General features: G+C 40.5%; 1 protein-coding gene across 2 annotated transcripts; it reads left to right on the top strand.

The window, feature by feature from the left end:
• The first annotated feature begins 3,195 nt into the window (after positions 1–3,195).
• On the top strand, positions 3,196–13,049 carry tex2l (testis expressed 2, like). 2 transcript variants are annotated; one of them, XM_046378192.1, is made up of 11 exons: positions 3,196–4,597; positions 7,555–7,755; positions 7,928–8,279; positions 8,571–8,848; positions 9,152–9,301; positions 9,394–9,493; positions 10,069–10,201; positions 11,160–11,291; positions 11,707–11,916; positions 12,209–12,329; positions 12,429–13,049. In XM_046378192.1, the coding sequence occupies exons 1-11, from the start codon at positions 3,203–3,205 to the stop codon at positions 12,600–12,602; spliced, it is 3,246 nt and encodes a 1,081-aa protein (XP_046234148.1). In that variant the 5' UTR covers positions 3,196–3,202; the 3' UTR covers positions 12,603–13,049. The 2 variants fall into 2 exon arrangements, with proteins under 2 accessions (XP_046234148.1, XP_046234149.1); XM_046378193.1 differs by having other exon boundaries at positions 7,928–8,267.
• The last annotated feature ends 5,230 nt before the right edge of the window (positions 13,050–18,279 follow it).

Below are 18,279 nucleotides of genomic sequence, written 5' to 3' on the forward strand. Positions count from 1 at the left end.
CATTTCTGTCCAAAGGTATCAGGTATTTTCATCAGATCATATTAATATACAGTAAAGTATAGGAGCTCATTCACATTAGTAACATAAGTGTCACTGCCTCACTTGGTCTGGTGTGACCAATAAATCTTTCGATGGCTAATGCGAGATAACATAAGTCACATGCTAGTATACTTTTATTACACTTTTTCTACTGGTCTTTGTGTTTCAGTATTGACCATCAAACAGTATATATGCATATATAGTATGCATAAAAACATAAAGAAGTAGGTGAAGGTGTTTTACTCTCATATCCACAGCAGTTATAATGACGACTGAAGCTGCGTCTGTTCCTCTGCTAACGTACTGCCAAGCTACGCACAAGCGTCAGTAGTACTTTCATCATGGCGTGACATGATTATAAGATTATGCTAAGTATGAGCTCGTCACGGTCGGCACGGTGGTGCAGTGGTTAGCGCTGTCGCCTCATAGCAACAGGGTTGCACGTTCGAATCTGGACTTTAGCTTTTTCACTGTGAAGACTGTACTGGAATAAGAAATGTCTGCAGACTGCATACTCAGTACTTTAAAATAGGGCTGAACAAGGGACTGAATTATTTTACAGCCCACATGCCAAGTGATTACTGTGAGAAATCAAAATCTGCTCTCAAACTCAAGCATCTAAATTTGTGTCCTCGCTTATTTATTCGGATTTTAAAGGGACACTTAAGGACTGTGACGTTACTAATAACTACAATCAACACTAGGTCACGGAGATGAGCTAGCTTGGAAACACACCCCACCAAATGTTACTTTAGCCCATAATCCAGCTGTGTGATTTGTCAGATTTCACAGTAAAACCCTGCATTAATGTTAATCTGAGATTGTTACTGTCCGTGAATGATCAGAGGGTGGCACACAAACACACACACACCCCTACACACACAGTCAGAGTCACAGACATGCTGTCAGGCTTATCTGTCAGATTGATCGACACATTGCAGTGCACACACAGCAGATGTGTGCTGTGTTTCGTGCTACAGCTGTCACATGATCACTCTGTATGTCACACACAACCTTATGGAACAGTTAACAACTCCTTACATTTCTTTTATAGGAGTTTATCACTTAGCATCACTCTTGTTAGGGACCTCAAATGTATGGCTGGCCCCATTACAACAAGCAAATACAGATTAAAAAATATTTATATGTAGCATATTAACAGGATTATTCTCCTTGGTTTTCTTCAGCCGTTCATGTTTGTTCAGCTTTGTGTGATCTCTGGGGTTGTCACCCCTAAGTTCTTCCAGCACCACAGCTAAACCAAAACCCAAAGGGTGGTGTTTGGGAGAGTGAACAGAGATCACACAAACACTTTGCCATAATCTGTGGATTTTTGGAGGCGATATCTTTAATATGATATTTCTCTTAAGAAAACACTTTTTAAAAAGGACTATTAATTTCTTCATACCAGCACAGACCTGATATATGACTACTTTATCTCATATCATATTTTTAACATTGCTAGCAATGTGGCTCATAACAATATTGCTCTGTTGATCACTTTCCATGAAATTTGCCATACTCATTCATGAATTAACATTATGTTTTAGAAATTTGCTGATTAACATATAGGGAACCCAAAGTGCTGCAGAACCTGAGCACAATCTCACAGAGATGCAAGTATCACCATAGAGTCTTAGTTTTATTTGATTATGTGTAGCCAGACCAGCATAATTTCATTTTAATTCCTCTTCACAATTTTTCTCCCAAGGTCAACAGATGAACCTTGACTTGTTGATTTGATCCCATCACTTTCAAAACACGCTGCGCTGATTTGAGTTTCAACACTGGTCTGTCCTGTTAATAGAGTGAAAAAAAAAAAAAAACATTGTTAGCTTAACGGTAGTTTAGTCTGCCTAATATGAGTGTATATGTGTGTGTGTTTTCTGGCACCATGCAGGTTCTGGTCCCTCATCTCATCCTGTGAAAAGCTATGAGGAAGGTCTAATGTCGCCCGCCTGCATGTGTGTCTGTGAGGTTTATCTCCCCACCATCCATTTTGGGTTAGAGCAGATTAGTCAGAATCCACTAGCTGCTGTGGAATTGGTTGAAATTTTGCCACACAGCGCTGTAATACAGTTATATAAATCCAGTCAGAGGTAGGGTTTAACTTGCATAAAGAGCAGGGCACTTGACCTAGAGAGGCAGCAAATGAAAGGTTCCCCACTGGGCCTTTGTACTTTTACCCGCTTGTGTCCAGTGATGCAGAGCTGCTCTTTTCTCACACAAAATGACAGATGATAATACACATTGCCACTCTGTTCTGTGCCGGGTTTTGTGAGAGTCATTTTGACAAGTCAGTAAGTCAGTAGGTGGTGACTGTATAATGTGTTATGTGGAAAACATGTTCTACGAACACACTACCCACATGGAGGAAATGACAGAGAGCATCTTTGAACTGCCCCTCACTATTTATCTTAAGATTACATAACTAACTCTTTAAACAGCTCTAGAAGACTTCAGAGGAAGGGTTGCTACACTGGGTTTTTATGGCTGACAGTTAAGTCTTTAGGGGATGAGACTTTAAGACACTGTAGTTGTTTTCTCGCTGGAATGACTTCAGAATGTTACTTCAGAGAAGTGAATTTGCAGATTGCAATTTTGGCAAAGCCAAAAATCCTCTCTCTGTTTTGTACTGAAAGGCAACATCTATACTCAAATTATATTTTTCCATTACAGGTTCGTGCACAGAAAGTCCCTGCACATAATTTAAATGAATTCCTTATAGATATTCAATCAGAACTAAAAGACATCAGATGCAAGCCTGAACTGCCCTAGTTTGTGCAATATTTGGGGGAGACAGACTGTCTTGTCTATTTTTGCATGCCTCAATAACTCAGTCAGTATGTGGAACAACAGCTTTGGGAGAGGTGCATACTTGATCTGATTCGGCCTCCCTAGTCTTCATAATGTGGATTTCCAAAACTCTTCACAGCTAAACTACATGACGTCCACACACTAATGCATAGTTGGTGCTGGTGAGCAGTTTTTGTCGAAATGCATGAGTATGGAAAAGATGCCTTTCTTCTCTCTCTGTGGCTCATTCCCTGACTTCTTTTATTTATTCTGCCTCCAAGGCTTAATAATGCAGCTGACCATGTTCTTCACTCATTCTGTTTGACTGACTTTTAGGTGCCTTGGCTATGCAATGTAAAGTCAAGAAATGGCAGACAGTGGAACAAATGGGGAAAGAACAAGCGGGGATAAAGGAAGTGGCAGGCCTCTCCAGCAGTCCCACAGTCCAGCTTTTGGCATGTCCCCAGTCAGCACCCCATCCCTTGGGACCAAGAGGCATCTCCCTCGAGGGATTGTGATCCAGCTGACTGGTACAGAGGGAGAGTGGGACAGTCTGGATGACACTGAGCTCATCTTCTCTCTTGACCACGATGAAGACTGCCCCTCTATATCCCTCTCCAAGGAGAGGCAGCTTTCTGTTGAGGATGACAAGTGTTTGCAGTCCCAAGCTTTCCATGTTCCTCTTTCTCCCTCGTCTCCTGGCTCTCTGGGAAACTGCTCTATTGTTGGGCCCAGCTTCCTCTCCCCAGGCCCTTCCTCACCTACCCATCGACCCCTTGCAAGCCTGGTCAAGTCTCTCTCCACTGAGCTGGAGCTCAAGGAAGGTTCCTCCCTCAGACCTAAGCCCCTTCTCAGCCTTGTAAAGTCAATCTCCACAGAGATCTCCCGCTCAGAGCCTGAAGTGTCGCAGTCAAAATCAGACTCTCGCCTCAACCTCCACCTATGGAAGCAGCTTACCCAATCAAAAACCCGCAGCAATGGGGACTCTCGCACTGCACCCCCTTCTCCTAGCTCACTCTCTCCTAGTGGGGAGGGTCTGAAAGGGGGTTTCTTCAAAATGGAGTTGGAAGACACCAAGAGGAAGCTCTCAGAGGCTGTACATGAGCCTTTGAGCAGCATGTTCAGCAAAATCATGAGAGAGGAGACAGCAGGCAGCCCCAAGCACCATAATAAGACCCAGTGGGGTCATCAGGTCAGCTCCAGAGGTTGTGAAGGTAGCACAGACACGGTTCTTTCAGAGTCTCCTGTGAGGAACACTAAGAAAATAGATGCTGATGTTTTACCTGTGTTTGACTGGCCTTCTGTTAGATATCTGAGAAGAAGCCACCGTAGTCCCTGCCCTGTGCATCACCAAAAACAGTACAGAGATGAGGAGCTGGAAGTGTGTACAGATGGTGACTTGATGCAAGTATTAGCAATTGAAAATCACGGGTCATTGAGGAGATCACCTGCTGGTCCCCAGGCCCTTGCACCAGCCTTGGTTAGGACTTCTCCTCCTTCTCGGCCCCCTCATCCTCTACCGTGCATGAGTTTATTCTGTGTGGCAGTGTTGTCCTATGGCTATTTCATCCTACCTCTCAGTCCGTACTTCTCTGGCCTGGCTCTGGGGTTGGCATTGGGCTTCTTACTAGGATTGTTGCTCATCAGGATGGGTTCCTCGAGGTCGCGCTGCTCAGATATGCCATACAGACCACCACAGACTCTGCTGGGAGCGGGGATTCTGACAGGTATCACTGTCACCACTGAGCCTGACACCCTCAAGGTAAATGGTTGAGTCATAAAGGAGGAAATTTTATTTTCTATTTTCAGCCGCCTCAGTCTCACTCTAATACTCCCACATTTCTCAACATGTCTTCGAATTACTTCTTTTTCCGCTCAACCCTTGTCTCCTAAGAAAAACCTTGCCATTTTGGGAATTATGCGTGGGGTTCTTGCAGACAGATCAATATTACTCAGGCTTCTGTCAGTGAAATAGGTCAGCAACACGTGGTGTTCACACCTTTTGGTGGGTGCTTAAGCATCAGAGCATCCATGTGATTGGCACCTATGGTTGCATAGTTACACTATGTTGCCAAAAGTATTCACTCACCCATCCAAATAATTGAATTCAGAAGTTCCAATCACTTCCATGGCCACAGATGTACAAAATCAAGCACCTAGGCATGTAGACTGCTTCTACAAACATTTGTGAAATTTCCTTGTTACAAAATATTCCACAGTCAGCTGTCAGTGGTATTATAACAGTGGAAGTGAAGCGATTGGGAATGACAGCAACTCAGCCAAGAAGTGACAGTCCATGTAAAATGATAAAGCGGGGTCAGCAGATGCTGAGGTGCATAGTGTGGAGAGGTCGCCAACTTTCTTCAGAGACAATTGCTACAGACCTCTAAATTTCATGCTTTCAGATTAGTTCAAGAATAGTGCATAGAGAGCTTCATTGAATGGGTTTCCATGGCCAAGCAGCTGCATCCAAGCCATACATCACCAATTGCAATGCAAAGCGTCAGATGCAGTGGTGTAAAGCACGTCACCACTGGACTCTAGTGCAGTGGAAACGCGTTCTCTGGAGTGATGAATCACACCTCTCCATCTGGCAATCTGATGGATGAATCTGGGTTTGCCAGGAGAACGGTACTTGTCTGACTGCATTGTGCCAAGTGTGAAGTTTGGTGGAGGAGAGAATATGGTGTGGTGTTGTTTTTCAGGAGCTGGGTTTGGCCCCTTAGTTCCAGTGAAAGGAACTCGGAATACTTCAGCATAACAAAACATTTTGGACCATTCTATCCTCTCAACTTTGTGGGAACAGTTTGGGGTTGGCCCCTTCCTGTTCCAACATGACTGCGCACCAGTGCACAAAGCAAGGTCTGTAAAGACATGGATGAGAGGTGTTGGTGTGGAAGAACTTGACTGGACAGAGTGCTGATTTCAACCCAATAGAACACGTTTGGGATGAATTAGAGCGAAGACTGCGAGCCAGGCCTTCTCGTCCAACATCAGTGTCTGACCTCACAAATGCGCTTCTGGAAGAATGGTCAAAAAATCCCTAAACCTCACTGCTAAACCTTGTGGAAAGCCTTCCCAGAAGAGCTTAAGCTGTTATAGCTGCAAAGGGTGGGCTAACTTCATATTAAACCCTATGGATTAAGAATGGGATGTCATTTAAGTTCATATGCATGTAAAGGCAGATGAGCAAATACTTTAGACAATATAGTGTATATGGTCATTGTAAAAAAAGTGGTCATTGTTGGATTCTGCAAATAACAACTTCTGTGTGAATACCCTTTAGCAACAGCTTTTCTCCATTTCAGTGATGCTTAAACTGAAATTTAATATCTTTCTGACAGTCTCATCATATCACAACTGTAGACTATAGGTACTCCTCAGAAAATCCTTACTCTGTGAAAGTGATTGATTTCTGAGCAAACTTTCAAAAGCATGTTTAAAAGCTACTTCAAACACATTAACAAGAGTACCTCTAATTAGTTTTCAGTCATGCTAACTGAACAACTAGAGCAGCGTCAAGTCGGTGAGTCATTTCAGCATGTCTAATGATTATTTCCTTCACAGATTAAACCTTCTGAAAGTGGCATGGAACTACACAAGGCGTCCAGAATGCAATTACTGTAAAGCCTTCGATAAGGAAAACTGCCTGAGCTGCAGTGGTAATTAATGTTATCCTCCTGGCTGAGTTTGACACAGAGCACCTGGAGAGGACAGCTACCATCCAGACACTGTCAGTTTCAGAGGCAATTAGTGGTAGATACAGGCAGGGGAAAGCTGCAATTTGTCAGGACATGAGGCAGAAGAGTAGTGGTGATGGTGATGGTTGGAAATAAGTGGGTTTGCCATCTTAGTGTTGAGGTAATTCCCTTGTTTGGTCATTAGCTGCTCAGTTCCAGTCTGAGAGCTGCTACAATGCCATAGTCAGAGAAGCAAGTTTTGTGAGGTCAAAGGTCTTTGAGTAGTACAAAACGCTCTCTCTCTTGAAGAGAAGATGCTCACACTGCCATTAGAGCCAGAAGACAGTTAGCTTAGCATACTGCTAAGTATTGAAACAGGAATAAGATGTAACACATTATATCTTGTATTCTTTGGAAAAAATGAGTCTTGTCAGTGGAGACGCCATGCAGTCATTGCCCAAAAAAGTTGGTTTCCAAAAATGGTAAGCAGTGGCCATTACAGTGACCCTGAATGTATGATGTATATGAGATGCCATGGTTGATTGCCCTGACTTAATTTTACTTGGATTGATTTACTCTAATCCCAACCCTGCGTCTTACTCTAACCATCTATAACCTAAAGCCTCTGATTAGTATTGTTTGTTGACAGTAGTATGAAGCTAGGAATGACATACCTGGAAAGCCAAATCCAAGGCACAATGTCCCTTAAACTAAAAGCTGTTTTTGTTATATTCAGTGCATATCTTCTAGTACATTACATTATTATGAGAGAGTACTCCTCTAAATCCTCAGCTCATAGACTTGTTTTCTGTACTGTATTTGCGTATGTGTTAAAACTTACTTATGTTCAAACCTACTGAGGTGAATATATCTTGTTAGTTGAGACTAACTTCCCCAAAGATATAATTATATTTACTTTTGCTGTACGCTTCATTTTTAGGCTGATTACAAACATGGCAATCTGAATTCTAGATTGTTTGTGAATCACTTAAACTATGCAGTGTTGATTGAAATTAACACTCACTTTCTACCTTTTCAGGGCTGGATGAATGAGATACATGATTACGACCCAGAAACCTACCATCCAGCTCTGACTCACTCTGTGTTTGCCACCCTGGAGGGCTCCTGCCTTCGTCTGGACTCCCCTCGTAACAACATTAGTCGGAGAGCCACATATGATGAGAGAGTCCTTGAGGCCACCTTTGTCAAGTCACGCTCCTTTCAGCTTGCAAGGAGCAAAGTATGATGATTGCCTAAGAGACTTTGTTAACAGGATTTTTGTTCTATGCTAGAGACTTGTATATATACATATATATATACATACTTATATATATTTATACAAAGGAACATCCAGACCTAATAGTTGCCTCTTTTGTTGCTTTGACATAACAAAACTCTACTGTTCCCCAAAGGTATTCCTGCTGCCATCTGTGTTGGCTCGGAAGAGAATGTGGAACCCAAAGTATCCCATCTGCATCCAACTGGCGGTGGGAGCAAACTCCCAAGGGGATGATAGAGGAAGGTCAGAAGATAGTTGGGGAGAGGAGCCAGGAGAAGAAACAAAACAAGCAGAAAGTCCACAACAGAGGTCCTCCAAAGACGTCCATGACCATCTCACCACGCTCTACCTCTTCGGCCGCACAGGACGAGAGAAAGAAGAGTGGTTTCGTCACTTCCTGTTTGCATCCATGGATACAGAGAGGGAAAAAGAGGGAGAAAAACAGAGGCCTGGCAGATGTGCTTCCAGATTGGGTATGAGAAATGGTAATAATGCATTAGAGAGGCAAAGGCTTTCAGATAAGGCATCTATACAAAAGCTATATGTGTGGATTATGGATTACATGCTCCACTTCTTTGCATTTCAAAGCCAATCCCTTTCAAGGGATCACACAGATCTCACAGTTGACAGGGCAAAGACATTTACTAGAGGCACCGGCTTTGTTTTTGAGAAAATTACAATATGTTTGCTCTTTGCAAATATCTGTCATAGTTCCCTTTTCTCAAGAAAGCCACCATTGCTCTACTAACCAGGCAAGTGTTTCCTGTTTCTGCCAGGTGATGCAGCAGTGGTACAAAGCATTAGCCCCTCAGGCAATGCACCAAGCAGCAGAGTCTCCAGCACACTGGGGAGCATTGACGATGACGCCCCTTCCATACCTCACCCCTGCATCTCTCATGCAGCTCATGTCAGCAAGGCCTCCAGTAGCAGCAGGGGCCTTTCCATATTAGACTACCCACACTACATGGCTCGTCTCCTGGCCACCGAGGAATTGACCCCCCTCTCCAGTCCTGGAGCCAGCAGCACAGACACAAGCCCCACTATCAAAGGAAATGTGAGTCATGCTTGCAGATAAAATTAAGTGATGCAAAAGAGGTGAGGGTGTAGAAACAGTCAAGAGCAAGACTTCTTACATGTCATATAGCAGAGAGTAAAGTGACCTCCTGGTAAAGGTAAAGTAAGTGAATACATTAGAGTAAACTGATAAAAAGATATTCTTTCCTCTTTTTTTAAGAAAAAGTGGAATTTCACTGTATTAATGAAATTATTCTACACCTCTTCCACTGTTTTTAGCTCTGAATTGTGCTAAACCTGCATGTTTCTCGCTCAGCCCTTAATCTGTTGTCTATTTTTACAGTGTACCTGTGATTTAGCATATCACCCTGAGACAAGCCAAACTGCATGGGCTAATGCTCTGATTGGTCGAATCTTCTGGGACTTCCTGAGAGAGAAGCACTGGGCCAACATGGTTTCCCACAAGATCCAGAAGAAGCTCAGCAAAATCAGAGTGCGAGCGGTTTTATTAAAAGTTAATTTAAACACACAGAAAAGGTCAACTACTACTAAGGTGTGATACATTTTGTATTATATTCCTTGCAGCTGCCTTACTTTATGAATGAGCTGACTCTGACTGAGTTGGACATGGGCTGCTCTATGCCTCAAATCACCACTACCTCCAGACCTGAAGTCAACCCCAGAGGTGAGTACAGACTGGATATCAAACACTCCAAAACACATACACACACAGTAACACATGAGTGAGAAGATGACCTGTTGCACATGTGATCACAGTTGAGTACCATGGAGCATCAGATCAGATGCTATTATCCTCTTGTAATCTCACAGAGCAGAAGACCCATTGTGCCTGGCCTAAAACCTTTAAAGAATATTGGCTTGTGTGTGTTTATGTGTGTGTGTGTTGTAAAATCAGGGAGTCTGGCGGACAACACTCCTAATGATAAAGTGGTATTTAAGTGTGTCAGTGTGTGTGATCTCTTCATGTTTTTTTCCCTAACTCCACCCGCTTAGCTGTTACACAACTTCCTGTTAATAAATGATCCTGTTTTCAGCTTTTATCTCTTTTTCCTGCTCCACATGTCCACATGTGTCAGCTCTTAATCTGTTGTAATTTATTATAAATTTAATTTCAAGGCTCGATAATCACAGCAAAAGCTGTTTAATCTGCCCACCACGCAGTGTGTGTCCAGATTAGACTATGTGTATGAGCTTTGTCTTAATTTTGGTGCTCTGGCATTGATCTGCTGTCCCCTTCAGGCCTATGGGTGGAGCTGCAGCTGGCCTACACCGGTGCCCTGCAGATGACCCTGCAGACCAAGTTCAATCTGTCCAAGCTGGGGAAAGAGGGGGGTCAGGATACAGACTGTCCAGCTGAAACTCGCAACCCACGGTCAGTACTACACACAGGGGTATACACACTCAACTGACGACTATCGTGCGCTTTTCTGAATGGTTTAAATAAGCACTTGTAGCATTTTGTTGGCCTAACTCTTAAGAGTGTTTTTTAAAAATCTGTGGATAAAAAATAAGATGAATGTAACACTAGTGTTTGTAGCAACAGTCACTACTAGTACCAGTATCAATGGTTTTCTTTCACCACCAATAAGGATAAGCTATGTAATTTCATATTGATACATACTGTAATATTTACTGAAACTGAAAGGTGGTTAATGGGTAGAAGTAAAATATTTGCTGGATTAGCTGAATTCATGATTTAGTGTTTCACTTCCATAAAGCCATGGGATTTCATGAAGGTGAGAGAGAATTTTAAAAAATATATTTTTTATATTTTTCGACAGTGAAAATCGAAGCAGCACAGGCAGATAAAACCATGCGTACAATCCCCATAATGCAATATAGTTTAATTAGATCTTCCCCGCCTGAAAGTATGCTCAGCTTTATTTTCTGTGTTTATAGGCTGAGTAGTAACCCCAGTGATGAACAGTATGCTGTATGTATGTATGTATGTATGTTGTCTTTAGGTATATTTCACCATATTACCAAGGTTTTGTAGCAGGAATGACAGCCCAAATAACAGTAAACCCTGTATTTTCATCTGTATCATTTCTATTGCAGGCACACACAAACATACACCTACACATCTCTCCTTCTATGCTCTGATCCCTCTAGTCTTTGATCCGCAGAGCAGAGCTTAACATTACATCGATTGGACCTGCTTGTCACAGGCCCACCGTGGTATGGATAACAATCCAGGCGAAGATTAAGCTGCCAAAAAAATTAGTCCAACAACGGGAGAGTACTTTTAAAGGTGTTGTCCAAATGCTCCTGGAGCTGAAAATTGCTCCATCCATATGTTCATTTTGCCATCTATCTTCCTATTCCTGAAGGCCCATCTTCAGTGTGCTGGCAGACAGCGATGAGGAGTCCTCCAGTGCTGGTTCATCTGATGAGGAAGAGCTGCTAGTGTCTGAGCCTCAGGGTCCAGTGGGAGAGAAGGGATCTACACCAGCTACTGATGGGTAAATCTGAGACATAAAAGACAGATAAATCATATGATGTTGGGAAAAAAAAAAAAAAAAAGACTGTTTACTGTTTTAAAGTAGGTTATGTTCATTTATGGAATTACAAAGGAAAACTGCCACTTTTGTAAGATAATTAAGCCGAAAAATTTTTGCAGAAAGTTACTTAAAAGGCGAGAAAGTGTAACCAACACTATGAAGTGTTACTTTTACCCTTCTGGGTGGGTGGGGAATGCTCAATTTCTGAAAGCAGAAAATAAACTGCACTGGCATCACACTCCAGATGGCTGTTGCTTTCATTTCATTTACATCTCAGGCTCTCATCTCTTCTCAGAGTTTGACTTCAGCATCGGAATACTAAATCTGCTCACGTCGTGCTGGGGAATTTCTCCTCCCCTCTAATCCTCTCTTACAGGACAGGAGGTGGAAAGACTGGGAGGAAGATTTTGAGATTTGTGGACAAAATCACTAAATCCAAGTATTTCCAGAAGGCGGCAGAGAACGAGTTCATTAAGAAGAAGTTTGAGGAGATGTCCAATACACCCCTTCTTCTCACTGTTGAGGTTCAAGAGCTATCAGGGACTCTGGTTGTCAACATCCCACCACCTCCTACAGACAGGATATGGTAGTTTACTTCCCTATTTCAGACTATCTGCATTTTTCTAAGTTACTGCATGTCATAAAAAAGCTGCAGCTTCAAACACATTGCTGAGTTCACAATGTTCAGCTGCAGCATGTTGTGTTTGTGACTTTCTGTGGTGTGACTCACTCTTCATGCTTCGCCTCCTGCCAAAAGAACATTTATTTATTTAATTGTTTTAGTTGAATACATTGACAAAGTATGAGACTGAAGCGAGGCTTAAAAAAGAAATAAAAACAATTTGACAAAGATGTGAAAGATTTGATCTCCTCTGCAGGTACAGCTTCTGTGTGCCCCCCAAGCTGGATCTTCATGTTCGTCCCAAACTCGGGGAGAGGGAGGTGACTTTTTGTCACGTGACCGAGTGGATTGAAAAGAAACTGCAGGATGAGTTCCAGGTTAAAACAAACAAACAAACAAACAACTACTATATATAATACTTACATCTTCTCAGCTTTGCTCCCTTCTCTCACAATCATGTTTTTTTCTTTCTGCAGAAAGTGTTTGTACTGCCAAACATGGATGACATCTATTTACCCCTGATGCACTCTGGGGTGGACAGTCCTGAAGCATCGCAGCATCTGTCCTCTCAGTCTCAACGGTCCCAAAGCTCCTCTACAGAGTCCATAGAGAGGATCCCACCAGAGATTTCTGGGGCAGAGTCTGACTAGTGCCTCGCTGTTGATGATCAAATAGAGCTGAACCTTCAAAACTGATTCAGTACATTGTATATTCACAGAGGGAGAAGGGGAAAAAGAATGAGAACCGAACCAAACAGAACATCAAATTACTTTTGCCTCTATAGACTTCAGTAGCTCTTAGACAGACTTACTAACCCTCGTGTTTACATCTGAACCAGGAGTTTCTAAGGGTCTGATGTTTAGCGCTGTAGATGTTGTGGAGAGTCTGGGGTTTGTTTGCACCATCTAAAAGAGAATAACTAAAAGAATAACTGTACAAACAACAGCAAGTGATACCTTTTGCAAATGTTTACATGCAAATGATCCCTATGAGATTATAGACATATATATATGTTTATTTGCTGCTTTTATGTTTACAGCTCAGTGTCACTTTGGATATAAAATGGGCATAAAATAAAAGCTTGAAAGCATAACTGGCATACCTGGCAGTTTGGCAGTTTCCTCCACATGACAGAATAACAAGACACAAATAACACATTCATTCCAGAAATCTTACATTTCCCTATGAGCTCAGCATGTTTGTGAGTCTTTTCTTGCACACACTCAAATCATTCTGTGTGTGGAAATTCGATTGACCTCCCTCTCAATATCAGTGTCTCAAAAAGTGGATTAAACACATTATTACTGTGTATTAATACTTAATTCATACCTAAGATGTCTGAAACCTATAGCTTTTTTAATAAAACATCAAATTTGCATATAATTACCTGAGTCAATTACAGGAGTTCAGTGTAGACTTATCATTACACATTTCCTGTAATGATTTTCTGTCATACTGAGTCAGTGTGCATAAATTGAATAACTTCTGTAATTTATTATACTAGACTAGACTAGACTTTAATAATTGAATAATCAGTGTGCAAAGGGTATTTAATTTATTTGCATTTACTTAGCCTGACAGAGCAGGTTCAGTTTAAATTTGTCCCCTTTACATTCACCTTATGCACAAAATGTTTTTGAAATTTTACATGAAATGAAAATATCTTAAATGTTTTTCTGTTTTGAGTAAACAAGCATATTGTTGTTTGCTCATTTTCTATCTGATCCCAAAGTCAACAATCTGTGTCTCTTTGTTCATTAGTCATTAATTCTTATTAAAATTATCCCACTAAAAATAGCCTTATGAAATTATATAAGAAGTAACTTTATAGCTGACAACATTACATTTATTAAAAACAAAAGGGCAATAGAGAATTCTTGAAAACAAATCAGCCATTAATTTATTTCACTATATGTTTTGCAGATGAAAAAATTAATCTGCATCCACTTTCTTTGCAAAGTTTTAAAGTAAGGAAAGCATAGGATGGTGCTAATGTTCTTTGATGACATCATCCCATAGCTTCATTTAACAGGAGTAATGAAATGAATTGCAAGTCGGGTGAAAATGTACCACTTTGTGCTTGAAAAAAACTCTTTCATGGCCCAGTGGTCTAATGTAAGTGGCTCTATCCAAATACAAGAGTCTGAATTTAAAATCTATGAAAAGAGGATACATTTTGTAGCTGCCTGAGCTTGTCTTGAAAATGGATCAATTTTTGCATGGACTCAAACACAGGAACAAATTGATGAAAAAACAGTAGCAGAAAACAAAGGTAGCAAATGCTCTTTGACTTGTTGAGAACAATAAATAAATAAATGACATACAAGTCAAGATGGAAAGCCAAGATGTGGAAAAGCAGCCTGCACAAAATTCACAGCCACAGAAAAAAATCCTGATGCATAAAATGAAATCACACGGGAAAGAAGTGTGATTAATGTGTGGGAGGGCGAGTGCATGTGTGTGTGTGTGTGTGTGTGTGTGTGTGTGTGTGTGTGAGGCTGTGTGCACATGTCACTGTGTGGGGTACTGTTGAGTTATTTGTTGTATGGTTCATTAGACAAGCCCCAGGACTGAAACTGAAACTCATGAGATGCAAATTCGTTGCTGCAGTGAATGTAATTATTCCACGGTGGATATGTGTTACAAAGTCATTAATTTTACATCTTTCTAACATCTTTCTCTTGCTAGTTAGACAAGCCAACTTCAAGTTCTACATGTCGTGAGTGCCTGAATTTGAAAATGAAGAAAAACCTTGATTAATCTTTCTTCCCTCCGTCTTAAGATTTTTTTCCCCCCAGGTTTTTTTGGTCTTTACACAAACATGAATACTGCTAAACCTGAATGTTTCAAAATGCAGTGTGTGTGTGTGTGTGTGTGTGTGTGTGTGTGTGTGTGTGTACAGATCACTTACAATCAACCCTCTGGGGTGAAATATGGTAGGATGCCTTGCATTTAAAGTGATTTTCAATCCAGTTTTGTTGATTGGGCTGTGATGAAAACCTAAACTGGCTGGGCTTTGCTTCAGAATAATGCTGTATGAATAAAGTTACGGAAGACTTTACAGAATCGTCCTTCAAGTTGCATAACATAAAATTGTTGAAAATGTGCTCTGATCATACACCATGTAGGATCTACAGGCAGGCAACAGGGGGCAGCATCTGTTCGCCATTTAGCAGTCAGCGTTCCTCCTATCTGGCAGCAGACTTACCATCTCACTCTCATCCTCAAAGGAAATGTTATTTTTTTCCTCTCCCCATCCATGACTCTCATCCATACATGTACACTAAAAGCATCATTGTTCACTGTCATTTTTCCTTGCCTTAAAGAAATTTTAAAGAAAGTGACAGGAAAAATGGAATCCAAATGTCAGCTGAAGCAATCTAAGTTAGACAAATCAATTATCAAACAATCAATTATCTTCTTTTTCTTAAGTTTCACTCTTTTTAGGAGTGAATTCCTGCTTTGTGTTGTACTATCCCTTTCCTAGAGAAATGCAGTCATTAGGAGCAAAAATAGTGAATTTCAGAACAAATGGACTGACATTGGGAGTCCTGCTTGAAGTGTCATATTACATTTAGTTGAACTTCAGAACGGATTTTTCACAAAAAAATCTTTAGGATGGGACCTGTTATATGCAGGAAGAAAAATCATAGTGACAAATCACCCTTTTAACGTACATATTAGCATGTAAGTATAATTTTAAGAAAATAATTAAGATTTAATACCTGTAGTTCAATAATTTACTAGTTGTTTCTGTTTGTGGCAGTTTCTACTGTATGTACACAATGCATCCTTGTGCATTATGAATGTGGTCTGAGCAATATGTTCTTATCATTATCAAGATATCAGCTCAGTGTTGAATGTGAGTTCAGTCTCACTATATGCCTTCACATATTTCATTCATGAGCTTGATGACAAAATAATTTTAATAACTGTGTATTTATTAGCCTTATCTAACCTGCTGAGGCTGTTTAAAAAAAATATAGCAAAATGTGGACAAAGTTGTTGCCTTATTTGCCTTTGTCTCTCCATCTTAGAGCACTCCGCACTTTATTTTGTTGCTTCAGTTTCAGGGTCCTGGTATTGTGCGTGCTGGCTCACTGCAATGCTGTCATGGATTGTGTACCACTAAGCAATTGTGCAAATTGAACTCTAAAATTGTTGTATCAGTATTCCAGTTATAAATAGGTTGAATATTGTTTGTTGCCCAGAAGAGCCCTTTTCCTGTTAAAAAAAAATAATAATGTTGTTCCTTTAAGGAAGCACGTCTTATATTTTCCCAGTAAATCCTTATCAGGTAACTAGCAAATAAATGGTTGACTACTTGTGTTGCAGGGATCTTACGTGTTTTCAGCTCTTTTATATCCTTTTCTTTTTTGGGGGGGCTTATTGGAAGAATTACATAAACTAAATATTTTGTGAATGTGGATATTATCTGCTTCTATTTCCATTAGATGTTGTTTTAACAAAGAAGTACCAGTTTCACTATAGATATAAATAGCAGGAAAGTTTCTACTCCTCCTCACATCTTCCTTTAACATGACTGACTCACCAATAGAGCATATTGTGACACTTCCTGAAGTTTCTTGTAAATAACACACACACACACACACACACACACACATACAGTAATAACATTATAAAACTGGTTTGGTGATTGTAAAGTGTGTGCCAGTAGTTTGACCAGAGGGCTTCTTTTCCCATCAGCAGCACTTTTCTGACTAATTATTAACTTCAAGTTTCCTTGTCTCTGTCTGTAAACACAATAGCTACCTTACTGACTGAATTTCCCTTTACTATGTGTCAAACAAATGATGACAGAAGTGTCACATTTGTTACATTTTATTTTTATCTTTTACTGAGCAAACAGATTACAATATAATGGAGAGTTTGTCTGACTAAATCATCAGTCAAGTTAAAATGTAAAACGGATTTCATACTGCAGTGATACATCACCCAGTTTGGTTTAAGGTCATTTGGTTGGTGACAGTTTGTGACAATTTATCACTTTTACAGAGACACTTTTGATAAGCACTCAAACAAGCCCTCGATATGGTGGCTGGTGTGTGTGTTTGATCACTGCTTATCACTGAACAAAGAAACCCCAAAACATTGAATGTCAGACTGAAATGTTTTCTTTTTGTCAAATATAATCAGATGTCCCCGAGACTACACTTTATGTTTACTGACTAATTATGACCCAGGTTTCATTTACACATTAAGTATTCATGTGCTGGGTGTGTATGTGTCTGTTGTTACTTAATCTTCCATCATTGCACAAGTTTAAAAACAACTGAACAGGAAACGGCTCACCTTTCAGCTGAGGTTTTATTGTTTGACTTTTGAAATCACAAAAATGCCTTTAATGTCATTGCATTTCCAGGAAATGTTGTGAATTCTGCCTTTGAATAATGTGTTTGTGTTGAATATTTAAAAAAAAGGGATAGAAGGTTGTACTCGGGTACATTTACATCGCTAATATGCTGTTGAGGTTTAGCAGGTATAATGTTTTTAATTTAGCATCTGCGCATGCTCACATTTTTCAATTAGCTCTAACCACAAAGCAGACAGGTGGACAGATTGTAATTGTTTTGCTCATTTTTGGTAATAAAGCATAGTGTTGTATTCATTTACAACACTGCAATTAATCCTGTGGGAGTCTATGTAATGGTTACTTTTCTCAAAAGCAGTTTATATGTATATTACAATCCAGTAGTCCAGTAGTTGCTGAGATATTTCAGTTTCAGTGTGAACAAAAGAGGTGGACAAACCGGTAGACCAGTGGACTCATGCTGTCATCCTTTGACCCAAAAAATAAAAAAACAATTTGAACAAAAGCTCCACTCACAAATCTCACACAAAAGCTTGACTCATGAAAATACACACTCATATTTTTGACTTTTTTGAGAGTGTGTGTGTGTGTGTGTGTGTGCTGTCAAATGGCACAAGGATATGCTGCCCAGAACCCTCCAAAACGCTTCTGATGGTAATTCACAAAGACGCAGCAACATTATGGATGCATGAAGAACCACTATACTTGCCCATCAGCCCTGATTGATGCGAATGCTTTGTGAAAGTAGAGCATGGCTCCAGCTCAGTCACAAAACTTCAGCCTCCCAGCAACAAAGTGCAACGAGAATTTAAAAATTTACTTAGTGTGTTTTTTTTCCTGATGATTACACCAGCAATGGAGAATGTGGAGTTCTTTCAAGTTCACTGGTTTTTCAGGGTAGGAAGTCAAATGTAAAGTGAGCAGGCAGATCACTGACCTCTCCCAAGGAATTTCAGACAGAGTTCAGTGAAGCATCAAGTACATACAGTATGTCC

This window comes from Scatophagus argus, chromosome 21, assembly GCF_020382885.2.
Source record: "Scatophagus argus isolate fScaArg1 chromosome 21, fScaArg1.pri, whole genome shotgun sequence".
Lineage (NCBI taxonomy): Eukaryota > Metazoa > Chordata > Actinopteri > Scatophagidae > Scatophagus > Scatophagus argus.

Coding starts and splice junctions, on each gene's coding strand:
- tex2l (XM_046378192.1), top strand. CDS start 3,203: ATGGCAGACAGTGGAACAAATGGGGAAAGAACAAGCGGGGATAAAGGA. Junction 8,849..9,151: donor GCCCCACTATCAAAGGAAAT/GTGAGTCATGCT, acceptor CTATTTTTACAG/TGTACCTGTGATTTAGCATA. Junction 11,917..12,208: donor CCTCCTACAGACAGGATATG/GTAGTTTACTTC, acceptor TCTCCTCTGCAG/GTACAGCTTCTGTGTGCCCC.